At 56.4% G+C, this 13,511-nt stretch overlaps 3 protein-coding genes across 9 annotated transcripts in view; all 3 read left to right on the top strand.

Moving 5' to 3' along the window:
* Positions 1 to 1,748, top strand: part of LOC105480412 (collagen type VII alpha 1 chain) — a 31,608-nt gene extending 29,860 nt beyond the window's left edge. Inside the window, exons 114-118 of one of the 2 annotated variants that reach the window (XM_011739238.3) lie at positions 374 to 406; positions 545 to 631; positions 849 to 941; positions 1,073 to 1,270; positions 1,630 to 1,748. In XM_011739238.3, coding sequence (XP_011737540.2) covers positions 374 to 406; positions 545 to 631; positions 849 to 941; positions 1,073 to 1,270; positions 1,630 to 1,646 — 428 coding nt within the window. In that variant the 3' untranslated portion in view covers positions 1,647 to 1,748. The remainder of the gene's footprint in view (positions 1 to 373; positions 407 to 544; positions 632 to 848; positions 942 to 1,072; positions 1,271 to 1,629) is intronic. The other variant, XM_011739239.3, reaches the window with a different exon arrangement.
* Positions 1,749 to 2,894: 1,146 nt separating this feature from the next.
* Positions 2,895 to 3,911, top strand: LOC105480410 (urocortin 2). Its single transcript, XM_024792541.2, has one exon. The coding sequence runs from the start codon at positions 2,920 to 2,922 to the stop codon at positions 3,262 to 3,264; it is 345 nt and encodes a 114-aa protein (XP_024648309.1). The 5' UTR covers positions 2,895 to 2,919; the 3' UTR covers positions 3,265 to 3,911.
* An 851-nt stretch (positions 3,912 to 4,762) lies between these two features.
* The window catches only part of LOC105480409 (6-phosphofructo-2-kinase/fructose-2,6-biphosphatase 4), a 44,646-nt gene continuing 35,897 nt past the window's right edge, over positions 4,763 to 13,511 (top strand). The window contains exon 1 of one of the 6 annotated variants that reach the window (XM_011739230.3): positions 4,763 to 4,845. In XM_011739230.3, coding sequence (XP_011737532.1) covers positions 4,782 to 4,845 — 64 coding nt within the window. In that variant the 5' untranslated portion in view covers positions 4,763 to 4,781. Of the gene's footprint in view, positions 4,846 to 9,013; positions 9,239 to 10,005; positions 10,168 to 11,202; positions 12,389 to 13,511 lie in introns of those variants that run through there. The other 5 variants (XM_011739235.3, XM_011739229.3, XM_011739231.3 and 2 more) reach the window with 5 other exon arrangements.

The raw sequence follows: 13,511 nt of genomic DNA, 5'->3' as shown, positions 1-13,511 counted from the left end.
ATGGTGGGAGCCAGAGCTGGTCCCCTTGGGCCTGACCTGGACCCGATGGGACTATGACGACCCTGAGGGGCATCAGAGCGAAGCTGTCTCTTCCCATCTCTGTCTGCACCGCCTGCGTGTTTCTGTGTCTGGCCTGCTTCTGTTTCTTGCCTTTTGTTGGCCTGTTCCCAACTTCCCTCTCCTCTGCCTTCTTCCCTTTTTCCATCTTTCTATCTACCTCCCACCCTCTCTCTTCCTCTCTCTCCTGTCTGTTACCCTCTCCTGATGTCTCTTTGTGTATCTCTACCCCTCTGCGTGTGTGTCTCTGTCTGTCTCTCCATCTTCCCATCCTTCTCTCTGTCATTTTCTCTCTATCCCTCTCTGCCCCCTCTAGCCTGCCAGGGCCAGTTCATCGCATCCGGATCACGTGAGTAGTTTTCTACTCGCAGAACTTTCTTCACCCCAGGCCCTGCCTTGCCTATCACCTGGGTCCTTTCAGCGGGGTTGGCTGGGATGGCTGCCCATGGTGACCTCAGGGCCCTGAGGCCCCTGCTCTTGGCTCCAGGACCCCTACCTAGTTATGCTGCAGACACTGCTGGCTCCCAGCTCCATGCTGTGCCTGTGCTCCGTGTCTCTCATGCAGAGGAGGAAGGTGAGGACAGCTGAACCCGTGGGGCAGCTATGGGTGGGGCCCAGACATGCACATGGGTGTTCATGCATGCAGGGCACATGCCAAGCACATAGGGTCTGCATGCAGGGCACACGTGTGCACACAATGGGCACTGTGTGCACACAATGGAGATCAGTGCTGCCCACCTTGCCCCGGGGCCAGCAGCCACTGTTCCCAGCACACCCTGCCCTACCTGCAGAGCGGGTGCCCCCTGAGGATGATGAGTACTCCGAATACTCCGAGTATTCCGTGGAGGAGTACCAGGACCCTGAAGCCCCTTGGGATAGCGATGGTGAGAATGGGGGGCTGCGCCCAACGGGGCTTGGGGAGGGGCAGGCAGAGCTGACCCTTGCTGACCTTCCCCTGACCTTTTAACCCTCTCTGATTCCCACAACCCCTATTGACTTGACCCCATTGGCCCAGACCCCTGTTCCCTGCCGCTGGATGAGGGCTCCTGTACTGCCTACACCCTGCGCTGGTACCATCGGGCTGTGCCAGGCAGCACAGAGGCCTGTCACCCTTTTGTCTATGGCGGCTGTGGAGGGAATGCCAACCGTTTTGGGACCCGTGAGGCCTGTGAGCGCCGCTGCCCACCCCGAGTGGCCCAGAGCCAGGGGATAGGTATGAGCTGAGCCCCCACAGTGGGGGGACTGGGCACTGAACCTGCCTGGATCAGGGTCTGGGGGAGGAGTCCTTGGGCCAGGGTCCCAGGTCAGGGTCCTGGAGGAGACGCTCCTTCACACTAGGGGACCTGGGGCAGACACCCAGACCAAAGAGCTGAATATTGAGCACCAGCTGTGGAGCCCCCAGTAGGGTCCCCTTCCATGTTCCCTTCTTTAAAGACCTAAGTATGGTCCCTTCTGAGGTCAGAGCCCCCACTTCCTGTTGTAGCCTCAACTCCCTCCCCATGGGTGCCTCTGCCTGAGCTTCTCTGGGTAAGGTCAGATGGCTGATGACCGTTTCCAACCTGTCCTCACCAGGTGCTACCCAGGACTGAGGCCCAGATGATGAGCTGAGATTCAGCATCCCCTAGAGGAGTCAGGGTCTCAGCAGAACCCGCTGTCCCTCCCCTTGGTGCTAGAGGCTTGTGTGCACATGAGCGTGCGTGTGCATGTCTGTTATTTCAGTGACTTGGTCCCGTGGGTCTGGCCTTCCCCCCTGTGGACAAACCCCCATTGTGGCTCCTGCCACCCTGGCAGATGACTCACTGTGGGGGGTGGCTGTGGGCAGTGAGCGGATGTGACTGGCGTCTGACCCGCCCCTTGACCCAAGCCTGTGATGACATGGTGCTGATTCTGGGGGGCATTAAAGCTGCTGTTTTAAAAGGCTCCTGTTGTGACTGTTTGGGAAAATGGGGGTGTCAAGGGGGAAGGTTTTCCCTGGGGGGGTTGGTATTATTCTGCATGGGTACACAGTCCCTCTGCCCAGTCCTGGTCACTGTCTTGTGATTCGCAGTCTCTAACTTGTCCCCAGAAAGGAGTAGATAGGGTGGGAGCTAAGGACATGTCTCCACTGCCCCCTGGGAGGGATGAGTCATAGCTGGGGGGCTGCCTCATGCCAGGAAGCATGTCCCAGCTCCCACCCCAGGGGGTGAGGGAGATAAATGGGCCCTGAAGCGGGGTAGAGGGTCAGACCACAGGACAGCATTGCCTGGCCCCAGCCCCAGGCAGCCACGGCAGCCTGACTTACCCCAGAAGAAGCTGGTGGCGGTAGGACTGGGTTGGGTAGGGATGGGAAGGATCTTGGGGGTTGAGTGGATCTGGGCTTTGGCTTTATGGAGGGCTTGGACCCAGAGGGCTCTGGGATCTCTAGCTGCTTTTCTGCCTCTGAGACCCCATTCCTGCCCTTCTCTTTCCTGGATCAGCTGCAAGCTCTCCTGCTGAGAACTGCCTGCCCTCCTGTGGACTCTGTGTTTCTCTCTGTCTGAATCTTTCTTTCCATCGTGCTCCCTGTCTCTGGGATGGTTTCTGTCTCTGTCTTTTTCTTCCAGTCTCCATTTTGCTCTGCCTCCATCTCCTTCATCTCCCCCTCTTGCTGTCTCTCTGTCTCTGAATTTCTTTGTCTCTTTTTTTCTGTCTTGCTTTCTGCCTCTCCTCTTGTTTCCCCTTCTCTGTCTCCGGCCTGGCCTCTCTAACCCCTTTCTCGGTGTCTTCCTCTCTCTCCATCCCCCTCTCTGTCACTCTGCCCTTGCCATCTGTCTCTGTCCATGGACCCCTGTTGACCAGGGCCCCTGCCCTGAGCCCATTTTCTCCTTGCAGCCTGACCTCACGATGACCAGGTGTGCTCTGCTGGTGCTGATGGTCCTGATGTTTGGCAGAGTCCTGGTTGTCCCAGTGACCCCTATCCCAACCTTCCAGCTCCGCCCTCAGAATTCTCCCCAGACCGCTCCCGGACCTGCACCTGCAGCCTCAGAGAGCCCCTCAGCTGCTCCCACATGGCCCTGGGCTGCCCAGAGCCACCGCAGCCCCACCCGCCACTCTGGCTCGCGCATTGTCCTATCGCTGGATGTCTCCATCGGCCTCTTGCAGATCTTACTGGAGCAAGCCCGGGCCAGGGCTGCCAGGGAGCAGGCCACCACCAACGCCCGCATCCTGGCCCGTGTCGGCCGCCGCTGAGCCTGAGGGAGAGGGTCACAGTGATAGGGCTGCCCTGGATGGGAAGACCTGGAGGTTAGCCACACAGCTGGACAGATGCTGCCACATCTGGGCATAGAGTGTCTGGACACTGCCACATGAAGCCACTGTCATGCAGGTCATTTCACATCTGAGTGCCCCACAGAGTCACAGTGTGTCTGGACAGCTTGGATATTGGACATTGCTAAGCTGGGTCACTGCCACATGGAGCCTTGCCATGCCTGTGTGCCCCACAGACCTAATATATGTCTGAACAGCTTGGATGCTACCACGTAAGGTCACTGCTGTGGCGAGTCTTGCTGTGTCTGGGTGCCCCATAGTCACAGAGCACCTGGACACTGCCACATGCAGTCATCATCATGTTACTTTCAGGAGCCTCAACACGAGAGCTCAACACTGCCTCTGAGACAACCCTCTGAGGCCCATAGGTCTGTCCTGCCACAGGCCACCACACAGGGAGATGCTGGCTGAGGGTCACTTGCTTGCTCTGTGCCCCATGAGGCAGCACCTGCCCCAGATGGACGGGGCTGTGAGGGGTATCTCCAGGCACAAAGCCTGAACACAGGAAGCCTATGACCATGGCACGCATGTGTGCGTGTGTGGCTGGTCCTCTGACAGCTATGAGTGTGTGTGAGCAGGGTAAAGGTACGTGAGGGGTCTGAGAGGAGTGGGTGCTTGTCCCCCAAACCTGCATGAAGCAAGCACAACTCCTAGCCAGGCACTGTCCTCCCCATGTACCCCTGCATCCCCAGCCTCAACCCAGGGACACGCATGGCTCACAGGAGACAGGGCTCAGGCTGCTGGAGCTCTGACCAAACTCTGCCCCACTTCATGCACAGATTGCCCTGGGCAAAGGTGTTCACCTTTCCAAGCCTTGATTTCCTTATCTGTAAAGCAGAGCGACACCAGCAAGCCTGTGAGCATTGTGTGTGTAGCAGACATGGAAGTCCTGCAGCAGGAGGTGCTCAATAAATGCAAAGCAATTGAAGGATGGGATGTGCAAGAATCCCAGTCATGTGCACCCAGGCTGTGACACATGAGGGGTGAGTCACACCTGGCTTCTCTGCCTTCCTCCCTAGCTCCCCCCTTAACTGACCCGGTCCCTTGGCTTGGAAGGATTAAGTTTTGCCTGATTTCACAGCCCAACTCCATTGTTGGGCCAGAGACGGAACTGACTTTCTGGGCATCGTGGATAGGCTTGCCTGCAGAGGGGACAGGCACTCTGGGCCGTGCAGACAACTCTAGGTGGACATGAAGGCAGACGCTGGGTGGCATGGGCAGCTCTGGCGGGAGAGGGAGGCCATATTAACCGAGCGTGGCCGGCTGACTGGAGTGGGGGCACTGGCGCTGCCCTCGCAGTTGTAAGCAGCCCCGTAGGGGCGGGCCTAGGGCGGGCTGGGGAGGCGGGGCTGCAGGAACCACACTCTTCAGAGTGCTGGGCGGGGTGACCCCACTCTGGAGCTGCAGGGGGCAGTGGCCCTGGCCAGTTTGGTTGCAGGATGGACAGATGCTCGTTAGGAGGCAGCTCCCTGACGGACCTGGGGCCAGGGAGCAGCAGGCGGGGTAGGCACGGGACAGCGTGGGGAGGGTGGGGGGTTAGGGAAAGACCTGGATGAAGTCAGAGTTGTGCTGGAGGGGTGTGAGAATGCTGGGGGGTCTCTCCTGGTTTAGGGGTGCTCTGAGGGGCATTCATCCGTCAGTGGCCTGAAGGAGGGGGAAGATTGTCGCCTTGCAAAGGAGAGGGGGCTGGGCCAATGGGGAACTATAAATAGTGTCTTCCTCGAGCCCAGGGGGAGGGACTGCCAGCTGGAGCTGCCCAGGCCCTCCTGCTCTGCTCTTTGCTGGCCTCCAAGGGATCATGTTTGTCCAGGTCTCCTCTTAGGGGTCACACCAGTTTGGGGAGGTCTAGAGGCTCATTTAGGAAGGGTTTCACATGATATGGCTTTAGCCCTTAAACCAGCACTTCTAGGGTGTCTGCTGTGTGCCCTGTGCCAGTCCTGAGCTTCTCTGAACACCTGCTATGTACACAGTTTGGTCATGAACCTCTCTGAACTCTTTCTGTGTGCCCTTGCTGGTCCTGAATCCCTAAGCACCTACTGTACGCCCTGTGGCAGGCTGGAAGAAGGAAGTGCAGATCAGGGTTCCCAGGCTGCTTGGTGACATGGCTCTATACCCCAAAGTCAAAACCTCACACTCCCTGTGAGCCCTGGGCCCAGGGAAACACAGGGGACAATCCTTTGCTGGAAATGGCCAGAGGAAGCTGGAATTCCTGGAAACTCCTGAACCTCCCAGTGGACAGCAGGGGTGGGGGTGGAGAGATATATATGGGAAGGGAGGCAGCAGAGAGCAGCAGGCCCCATTGCAGCCTGCCTGTCTCTGCACATGCCTGGGTACAGGGCTTGTGAGTGCGTGTGCATCTGTGTGTGCATGTGCAGCTGTGCCAGTGTCTCTGTGCATCAGTGTGAGGGCCTGTGTGGCACGCACTGACACCCCTGGGTCTTTATGCTGCAAAGGGTGGTTTGTGGGCCAGATGTGGTAGCTCACGGCTATAAACCCAGGGCTTTGGGAGGTCGAGATGGGAGGATCGCTTGAGGCCAGGAGTTCAAGGCTGCAGTGAGCCATGATTGCACCACTGTGCTCCAGGCTGGGTGACGAGTGCGAGACTCTGTCTCAAAAAAAAAGAAAATTGTGTGTGTGTGTGTGTGTGTGTGTGTGTGTATCTGCGTGTGTGTGTGGTGGGATGGTTTGGCAGGTCTGTCACGACTGGCCAGTAGACACAGGGACTGGGAAGAGTGAACTTTGAGGACTGGCCACCACATGGCTTCTAGGCTGGGACACTGGGAGGAAGTCCATTGTCAGTGCAGAGGGCACCCTGGGAGCCAACCAGGGTCAGGCCAGCCAGGTTCATGGTGGGCAGAGGCTGAGCAGAACATGTTCACACATGTGTGTACAAACATCCCAGCGTACTTCTCACACCTGGGACAGGACAGCTGGCTCGCTTTGGGATATGCTGAGGAGGAAAAAGCCATGAGGGCCAGGGATTCTACCAGGCATCCGCTGATGCTGAGAGAGCAGACGCCGGGACAGCATCTCCATGGAGAGGACACGGGGGAGTGGGAGCACACGTGTGGAGGTGGACTGTGCAATTCCAGTGGAGTGTGGGAGGCAAGGTCCGGAAGGCTGGGAGTTGAACTGAGTCCATGCTGCACTGCGGACTCACTCTGTGATCTTGGGCCCTTCTCCCTCTTCCCGACCCTCAGGTTCCCACCTGACAAACAGGGCCATGGGAGGGGAGATGGAGAATATCCTCAGAGCAGATGTGGACTGTGGCCTTGGGGAGGAACCCCAGGCATCTCCTGATGTTGAACTGTGACCTTCCAGCTGGACATAGGGGCTTGAAGGAGGGTGCCTGGGTCAGCCACGGGTAGACTTTCTGGGGAAGAGAGGGAGGTGCAGAGCTGCTGCATTTCCTGGGAACCAGGCTCATCCTGTCTGGGTGTGAGGATGCCTTCCCAGAGATAGCCGTGGCCCCCTGCCCAGGCCGGCTGTCCTCTACCCCCAGCCCTTGATTAGTGTGCCAGGAGGTCTGGGAAGAGAAGAATGGACAGGCCGGAGGAGGTGCTGGGTGTCTGTAGATGTCAGAGGAGATAGGTTTTGCAATGAGTCCTGTGGGTTAGACAGGGTGTGGGTGTGTGGTAATGAGGTCTCAGAGGCCACAGTGGCACCACGATGGCCTTGGCAGTGGCCAGAAGAAAAGAGGGTTGACTGTGTCACAAACAGAATGAGTGGCTTTGGAGAAGTAGGGAGCAGGACACAAGGGGCACCCAGTTCATCAGGAGCCGCCCATGGATGTGCTCAGATCTGCTGGGACTGGGGTGGAGGAATGAGTGGGTGGATACTGCAAAAGGAGGATGAGGAAGGAAGAAGTCGTTGACCCTGCCTGGGGCAGGGTGTTCCCAGGGCAAGCAGCTAGAGCTGGTTTGGGGGAGGGTCCAGATGGGCTTCCAGAATGTGGACCTTCGGAATCTTCATTTCCTATGAAGTGGGCAAGACATCTGTGTCAGTCATCTTAAGGGTCCTTGCCAAGCTTTAAAGAGCTGGGTGGACTTGGACTGATCCAAGGCAGGGCTCTGGCAGGGATGGCATGGGAAGGGGTGCTACACCTATAGCCCACGAGGCCAGTCTTGTTGCCAGTCCCATGCCCTCAACACCTGGCTCCTGGCTGGCTACACACTGGGCAGAGAGAACTTGAGGATGCAGGGCACCGGACAGGGGTGTTGTGGATGACGTCGCTAGAGGGCAGTGTGGCTCAGGTCGAAGCCGTGTTGGTGGGGGCTGGGGCGGAGAGTGTACAAAGCTTGGAGAGGCGGGGCTGGGGATCCTGAGGCGGCGGGAGCCTGAAAGAGTCCGGTGGGGGCAAAACAAGAGAGTGAGCCAGCGGTTTACCAACTTCTGGATCTCTCCCCTGTTCCTTGTCCCCAGTGCATTTTCAAAGACAAGAGGGAGATACAAATAGAGTAAAAGGCAACCTTAACGTAGTTTAAAATGAATTTCTTAGAGATTGACATATTTAATTCATACTATAATACTGCAAGATTGACGATGTGCACATCCCATTTTCCTGATGAAGAGAAAATGTTATTAACATATTATTTTCAAAAAATATGTAAAAATTTAGTTGGAAAAAAAACCAAAATACTAAAAAACAAACAAAAAAAGTTAATTGGAAAAACTGAAATTCTGGAAAGACAAGATACTGCCGGGCTTAGTGAGTACCCAAAGTACTTGGTTACTAAGTCCCACGCACGGCCGGGCGCGGTGGCTCACGCCTGTAATCCCAGTACTTTGGGAAGCTGAGGAGGGCGGATCACCAGAGGTCAGGAGTTCAAGACCAGCCTGGCCAAAGTGGTGAAACTAAAAATACAAAAATTAGCAGGGCGTGGTGGTAGGCGCTTGTAACCCCAGCTACTTGGGAAACTGAGGCAGGAGAATCCCTTGAACCCGGGAGGCGGAGTTTGCAGTGAGCCGAGATAGCGCCATTGCACTCCAGCCTGGGCAACAGGAGCGAAACTCCGTCTCAAAAAAAAAAAAAAAAAGGTCCCACGCATTTACTCCCAGCAGCCAAAGCAAAGAGAAAGAGGAACAATATTGAAATGTGTTTTGCGTCTCTATCCATGATATAAAGGAGCTTTTCCAGCGTGGGAAGCACTCCTATGGACGGTGGAGAGTCCCGGGGCTCGGAGCAGTCAAGGGGGACCCCGAGCAGGGGCAGGAGGGCGAAGCGGAGCTGACGGCTGGCACAACAGGCCTAGTGGCCCCTGTCGGCTCTGACCAACCTGGCCATGCGGGTCACGTAGGCCTCGTCCCACTGCATGAAAACCCCTCCCTCCTGGGGGCCCCGGGCTCCCCGGCAAGGAGGGAGCAGAATTCACGCGTGCCGCTGCTCAGGTATGCAGCGCCGGGGCGGGGCCCGTAGGTGGGGCCTATGCAAATCAGCGCGGGCAGATTGGGAGCGCTGAGTTTGCGCATCCGGGGCGGGCCTACATAATCCGGGTCTTGAACTGGGGCGGGGCCAGCACGATCCGGAGTTGAGCATGCGCATTCTCGATCCTGGCCTGAAGAACTGGGCCCGCTTGTTCCAAAACGGGCGGGTACGTGAGTTGGGCATGCGTGGTCGGAGGCCGGGCCCTCTCAGCTGGGGCGGAGCCTACTCACTCTGGGGCGGGGCCTGCGGGAAGATAGACATGGGCTGTCGCGGCTTGAGGAGGGGCGTGGCCCAAGGGGCGGGACCTCGGGTGGCCCGAGGTGGCCCGGCTGCTGGGTTGGAAGCGGCGTAATCCGACTCATCCCGGCCCCGGGATGGCGTCCCCACGGGAATTGACCCAGAACCCCCTGAAGAAGATCTGGATGCCATACAGCAATGGGCGGCCCGCTCTGCACGCTTGCCAGCGCGGTGGTGAGGCGGGGTCCTCCGGGAGGGGATGGGAGGTGCACCGGGATGGGTGGGTAGGGCGGCCTGGGCGGGGGTCTCGCATGGAGAAGGGGCTGTAGACAGGTGGGGAACCGGGGACAGGTGAGGCCGCCGTGACTTGGGGAGGCTGCTGGGGACAGGTGAGGCGGTCGTGACAGTGGTGGGCCAGAGACAGGTGTGGCAGAGCAGGGGTCGGGGACAGGTATGTGGGGGCATATCGGCTTGGCGGTGACTAGGTCTGGCTACCATCACCTCGGGGAGGGCGCTGGCCCCCTCGCTTCCCGCCCCAATCCCCATCGCCCCCAGCCTGGGGAGGACCCTGTGGGCACCCCAGGCCCTTCCCTCTCTCCTGGCGAAGGAGCGTGGGCCGGATTGTTGGACTGGAACTGAGCTGTGTGGCCCTAGGTGAATTACTTGACCTCTCTGAGCCCAGAACTTTCTTTTTTCTTTTTTTTTTTTTTTTTTTTTTTTTTTTGAGACGGAGTCTCGCTCTGTCGCCCAGGCTGGAGTGCAGTGGCCGGATCTCAGCTCACTGCAAGCTCCGCCTCCCGGGTTCACGCCATTCTCCTGCCTCAGCCTCCCGAGTAGCTGGGACTACAGGCGCCCACCACCTCGCCCGGCTATTTTTTTGTATTTTTTTAGTAGAGACGGGGTTTCACCGTGTTAGCCAGGATGGTCTCGATCTCCTGACCTCGTGATCCACCCGTCTCGGCCTCCCAAAGTGCTGGGATTACAGGCTTGAGCCACCGCGCCCGGCCGAGCCCAGAACTTTCAAAGGTGGGCTAGTTTTCCAACAGGAGGAAGGGTGCCTCTTGGCCTTAAAGCTGAGCTTGGGTAGGAACTTCAGCGCAGATGTGCTCAGGATAGAGACAGAAAAGTATGCCATGTGGGCCTGTGTCTGTGTCCCTGGACATGTAAGTATCCACCTGGGGTCATGGGTGTACAGTAAAACTGGAGGGTGAAACAGCTAGGAGAATGCTGAAATTCATGGAATTGTTCAGGGGCTCACCTCTCCTAGGGTCCCAGGTGTTTAAACCGCTTCCTTGAGTTTCTGCCTGTCCTTAAATGAGCTGGCAGTTTTGTTTTTTTTTTTTTCGCTCAGTGGCCCAAGCTGGAGCAAGTGCAGTGGCTCGATCATAGTTCACTGCAGTCACAACCTACTGGGCTCAAGCAGTCCTCCCACCTCAACCTCCCGATTAGCTGGGACTACAGGTGCACCACCACACCCAACTTTTTTTTTTTTTTTTTTTTTTTTTTTTTTGTAGAAACAGGGTCTTGCTATATTGTCTGGGCTGGTCTCCAACTCATAGCTTCAAGTGGATCCTTTGGCCTCTGCCTTGCAAAGTGTTGGGATTACAGGCATGGGTCCTGGCCTGCAACTTTTTTATTACCAGGAAAAAGAAAGATTTGTTTTAGGAGTAACTGAAACATTGTAATGAATTTGCAACTTGTCCAGGACCTCAGAGAACATCTAGTTTAACTCACAGTGAAATGGAGATCAGGAGATTGTGTGACATGCCTGGGTCTCCCTGTGATCCTGCCTCTGCTTATGTATGATAAGCAAGGGGAGAGTTCTTTGTGCTCATCCTGCTGCAGCAGCCTGGGGCCACGGCTTTGATCATGATATGAATCCTGGGGGAAGGGTGTGTGTATTTCTGGCCCCACTGTGAGTCCTGGTAGGGGAAGTCCATGTTTCTGACCAGACCAAGTCGTGGTAACTCATGGCTCTGATTGTGATGTAGGTCCTGGGGTCTGTGGCTGTCTACAATGCACATTCAGTCCTGACGGCTATGGCCAGCCCTCCTTTGAGACTCTTCTGGAGGCATGGAGGCAGAGCCAGTCTGTGTTATTAGTGTTATGTGGTCCTGACTTAGAGGGGTGGCTGCTATTACTACACAGAGGAAAGGAGTGAGGACCTGGCCTTTTTTTTTTTTTTTTTTGAGATGGAGTTTTACTCTTGTTGCCCAGGTTGTAGTGCAGTGGTCCTGTCTCAGCTCACTGGCAACCTCTGCCTCCTGGGTTCAAGCAATTCTCCTGCCTCAGCCTCCAAGTTGCTGGGATTACAGGCATGCACCACCACGCCCGGCTAATTTTGTATTTTTAGTAGAGATGGAGTTTCACCATGTTGGCCAGGCTGGTCTTGAATTCCTTACCTCTAATGATCTGCCCCCCCTCGGCCTCCCAAAGTGTTGGGATTACAGGCACAAGCTGCCGTGCCCAGCCAAGTCTGTGAGCCTTTAAGGAGTAGGTCCTCAATAAGTGGAGGCAGAGTATTCTGTCATCACTACCATTCTTTGTTTGCTTCTCACTACGTCTGAGTCAGGGATTGATGCATCAGCTCCAAGCCAACCCCCTTTACAGGTGAGAGGAAGCTGAGGCCCAATGGGTAGGTCTCATAGCTCCTGAGGTAGGGCCTCTGTTTCTCCAAGCTCTAAGTGGGGGACTGAAATGTGGCTCTGGCCTGAGCTGAGGGGCTCATGCCATCACAGTGTCTCAGGGTGTTGGGGTAGACTGGGTTCTAGGTCCACACTTTTTCCTGGAGGAGGAAGTAGCACCCGAGAGGCCAAAGATGAGACCTGCAGGTTGTGTGGGGACTTGGGCCTCAGCCAAGGTCCCAGGGTTCACAGCAGGGAGTGGGTAGTGAATGAATGAAACCTGCCTATGCAGCACCTCCAGCTCCCAGTGCCTGCATTTGGGCAACATTTTACCCTTTGCACGGTAGACTTGTATGTTGAGTGACTGCAAGGACAGTCCGAACCCAGAGGGCGTGGGTGGGGCTGGAAGCGGATTTGGTCCCAGGGCTTTGTGGGGAGGAGGAACTAGGACCCACTGCTGGTCTGTGCTTTGTACTGGGTTTTCTCTGGAGTCTAGTCCCCAGCTCCTCAGGGCACTAGGGGCTAGTGGACTGAGGGATGTACTGCACCTCCTCCACTCCCACAGACACACCCCCACTTGATAAAACCTAAAGCCACACCTGAGGGCTGGGAGGCTTTTACCTTTCCCATCATTGGCCTCTGAGCTCAGACCTGGAGAAACTCTGGGGGCAGGTGGGTCAAGAGCCAACTCAGGAAGGACTGCAGAAAGGACGGTGTTTGATGGCTTTTCTCAGCTGAAAGGTGGCAAGACTATTCCTGGGTAAGGACATGACTGGTGTGTGCACAGGGCAGCAGGAGAGATGACTTTCTGTCCCCTCTGAACAGGGCCTCCATGGCACATTGCTTTATTTTAAAGAGCTCTTCCTTCCCCAGCCTGGCCTAAGGAGGTGAGAGCAGCTGCAGTTCAGGAGTCAATTCTGGCACCCCCTCCAGGGACTTGTGGCTGCTCCTTGGGTGGAAGTGCCGGAACATAAACACTGCCCCTTGCCAGGCATGTCTCAGGCTGCTTGGCTCCTAGAGCTCATGGGGCCTGCAGCAAATTTACAGGAAAGGAACCCGTGAGGGAAGTTGGGCTGACATGTCTTCACATTTCCTTCCGCACATGCTCAATGTTATAAACAGTGTGTTCTTTTTGTTTGGAGACAGTCTCACTTTGTACCCCCAGGCTGGAGTGCAGTGGCACTATTTTGGCTCACTGTAACCTCTGCCTCCTGTGTTAAAGCAATTCTCTTGTCTCAGCCTCCTGAGTAGCTGGGATTACTGGCGTGTACCACCACACCCGGCTAATTTTTGTATTTTTAGTAGAGACAGGGTTTTGCCATATTGGCCAGGCTGGTCTCGAACTCCTGACCTCAGGTGATCCGCCTGCCTCAGCCTCCCAAAGTGCTGGGATTACAGGCATGGGCCATCACGCCCAGCTATAAACAGTGTGTTCTGCTGTCCTGTTTGCTCAGTGTCACGGTCCTGTGGGCTCACAGCCGCAGGTGCAGCTGCACACCCAGCCCGCTTAGTTCACGCGCTCTGTTTCAAGGGATGCAATGTGTTCCCTCCTTGTTGTGCCTCAGTTGGCAATTTCTCATGGCTGGAATTCCCCAGTGTTTTGCTATGGTAAGCGGAGCTGTTGTGATACACTTGAACTTTGGTTTTCTTTTGGGTCATTTCCTTGGGATCTTATCTTGGGGAGCAGAGGAGATAGGTAATTTATTGCCTTGTTTTGCACCCAGGCCTGATTTGCTGCCCTGCCTGCGCACCTTGTGCTGCGCATGTGGGTGGGAGGGGGGAAGGGAAATGTCACCAAATGCCAAGGGAGGAGGCTGGAGCTGTCTCTGGGAAAATAGGAGATGTGGAGAGGGGGTGCAGATCCCCAGTCCTGAGGTTGTGGG

This window comes from Macaca nemestrina, chromosome 2, assembly GCF_043159975.1.
Source record: "Macaca nemestrina isolate mMacNem1 chromosome 2, mMacNem.hap1, whole genome shotgun sequence".
Lineage (NCBI taxonomy): Eukaryota > Metazoa > Chordata > Mammalia > Primates > Cercopithecidae > Macaca > Macaca nemestrina.
Note: the sequence above shows the minus strand (reverse complement) of the source record. Positions and strands in the feature narration are given on the sequence as shown.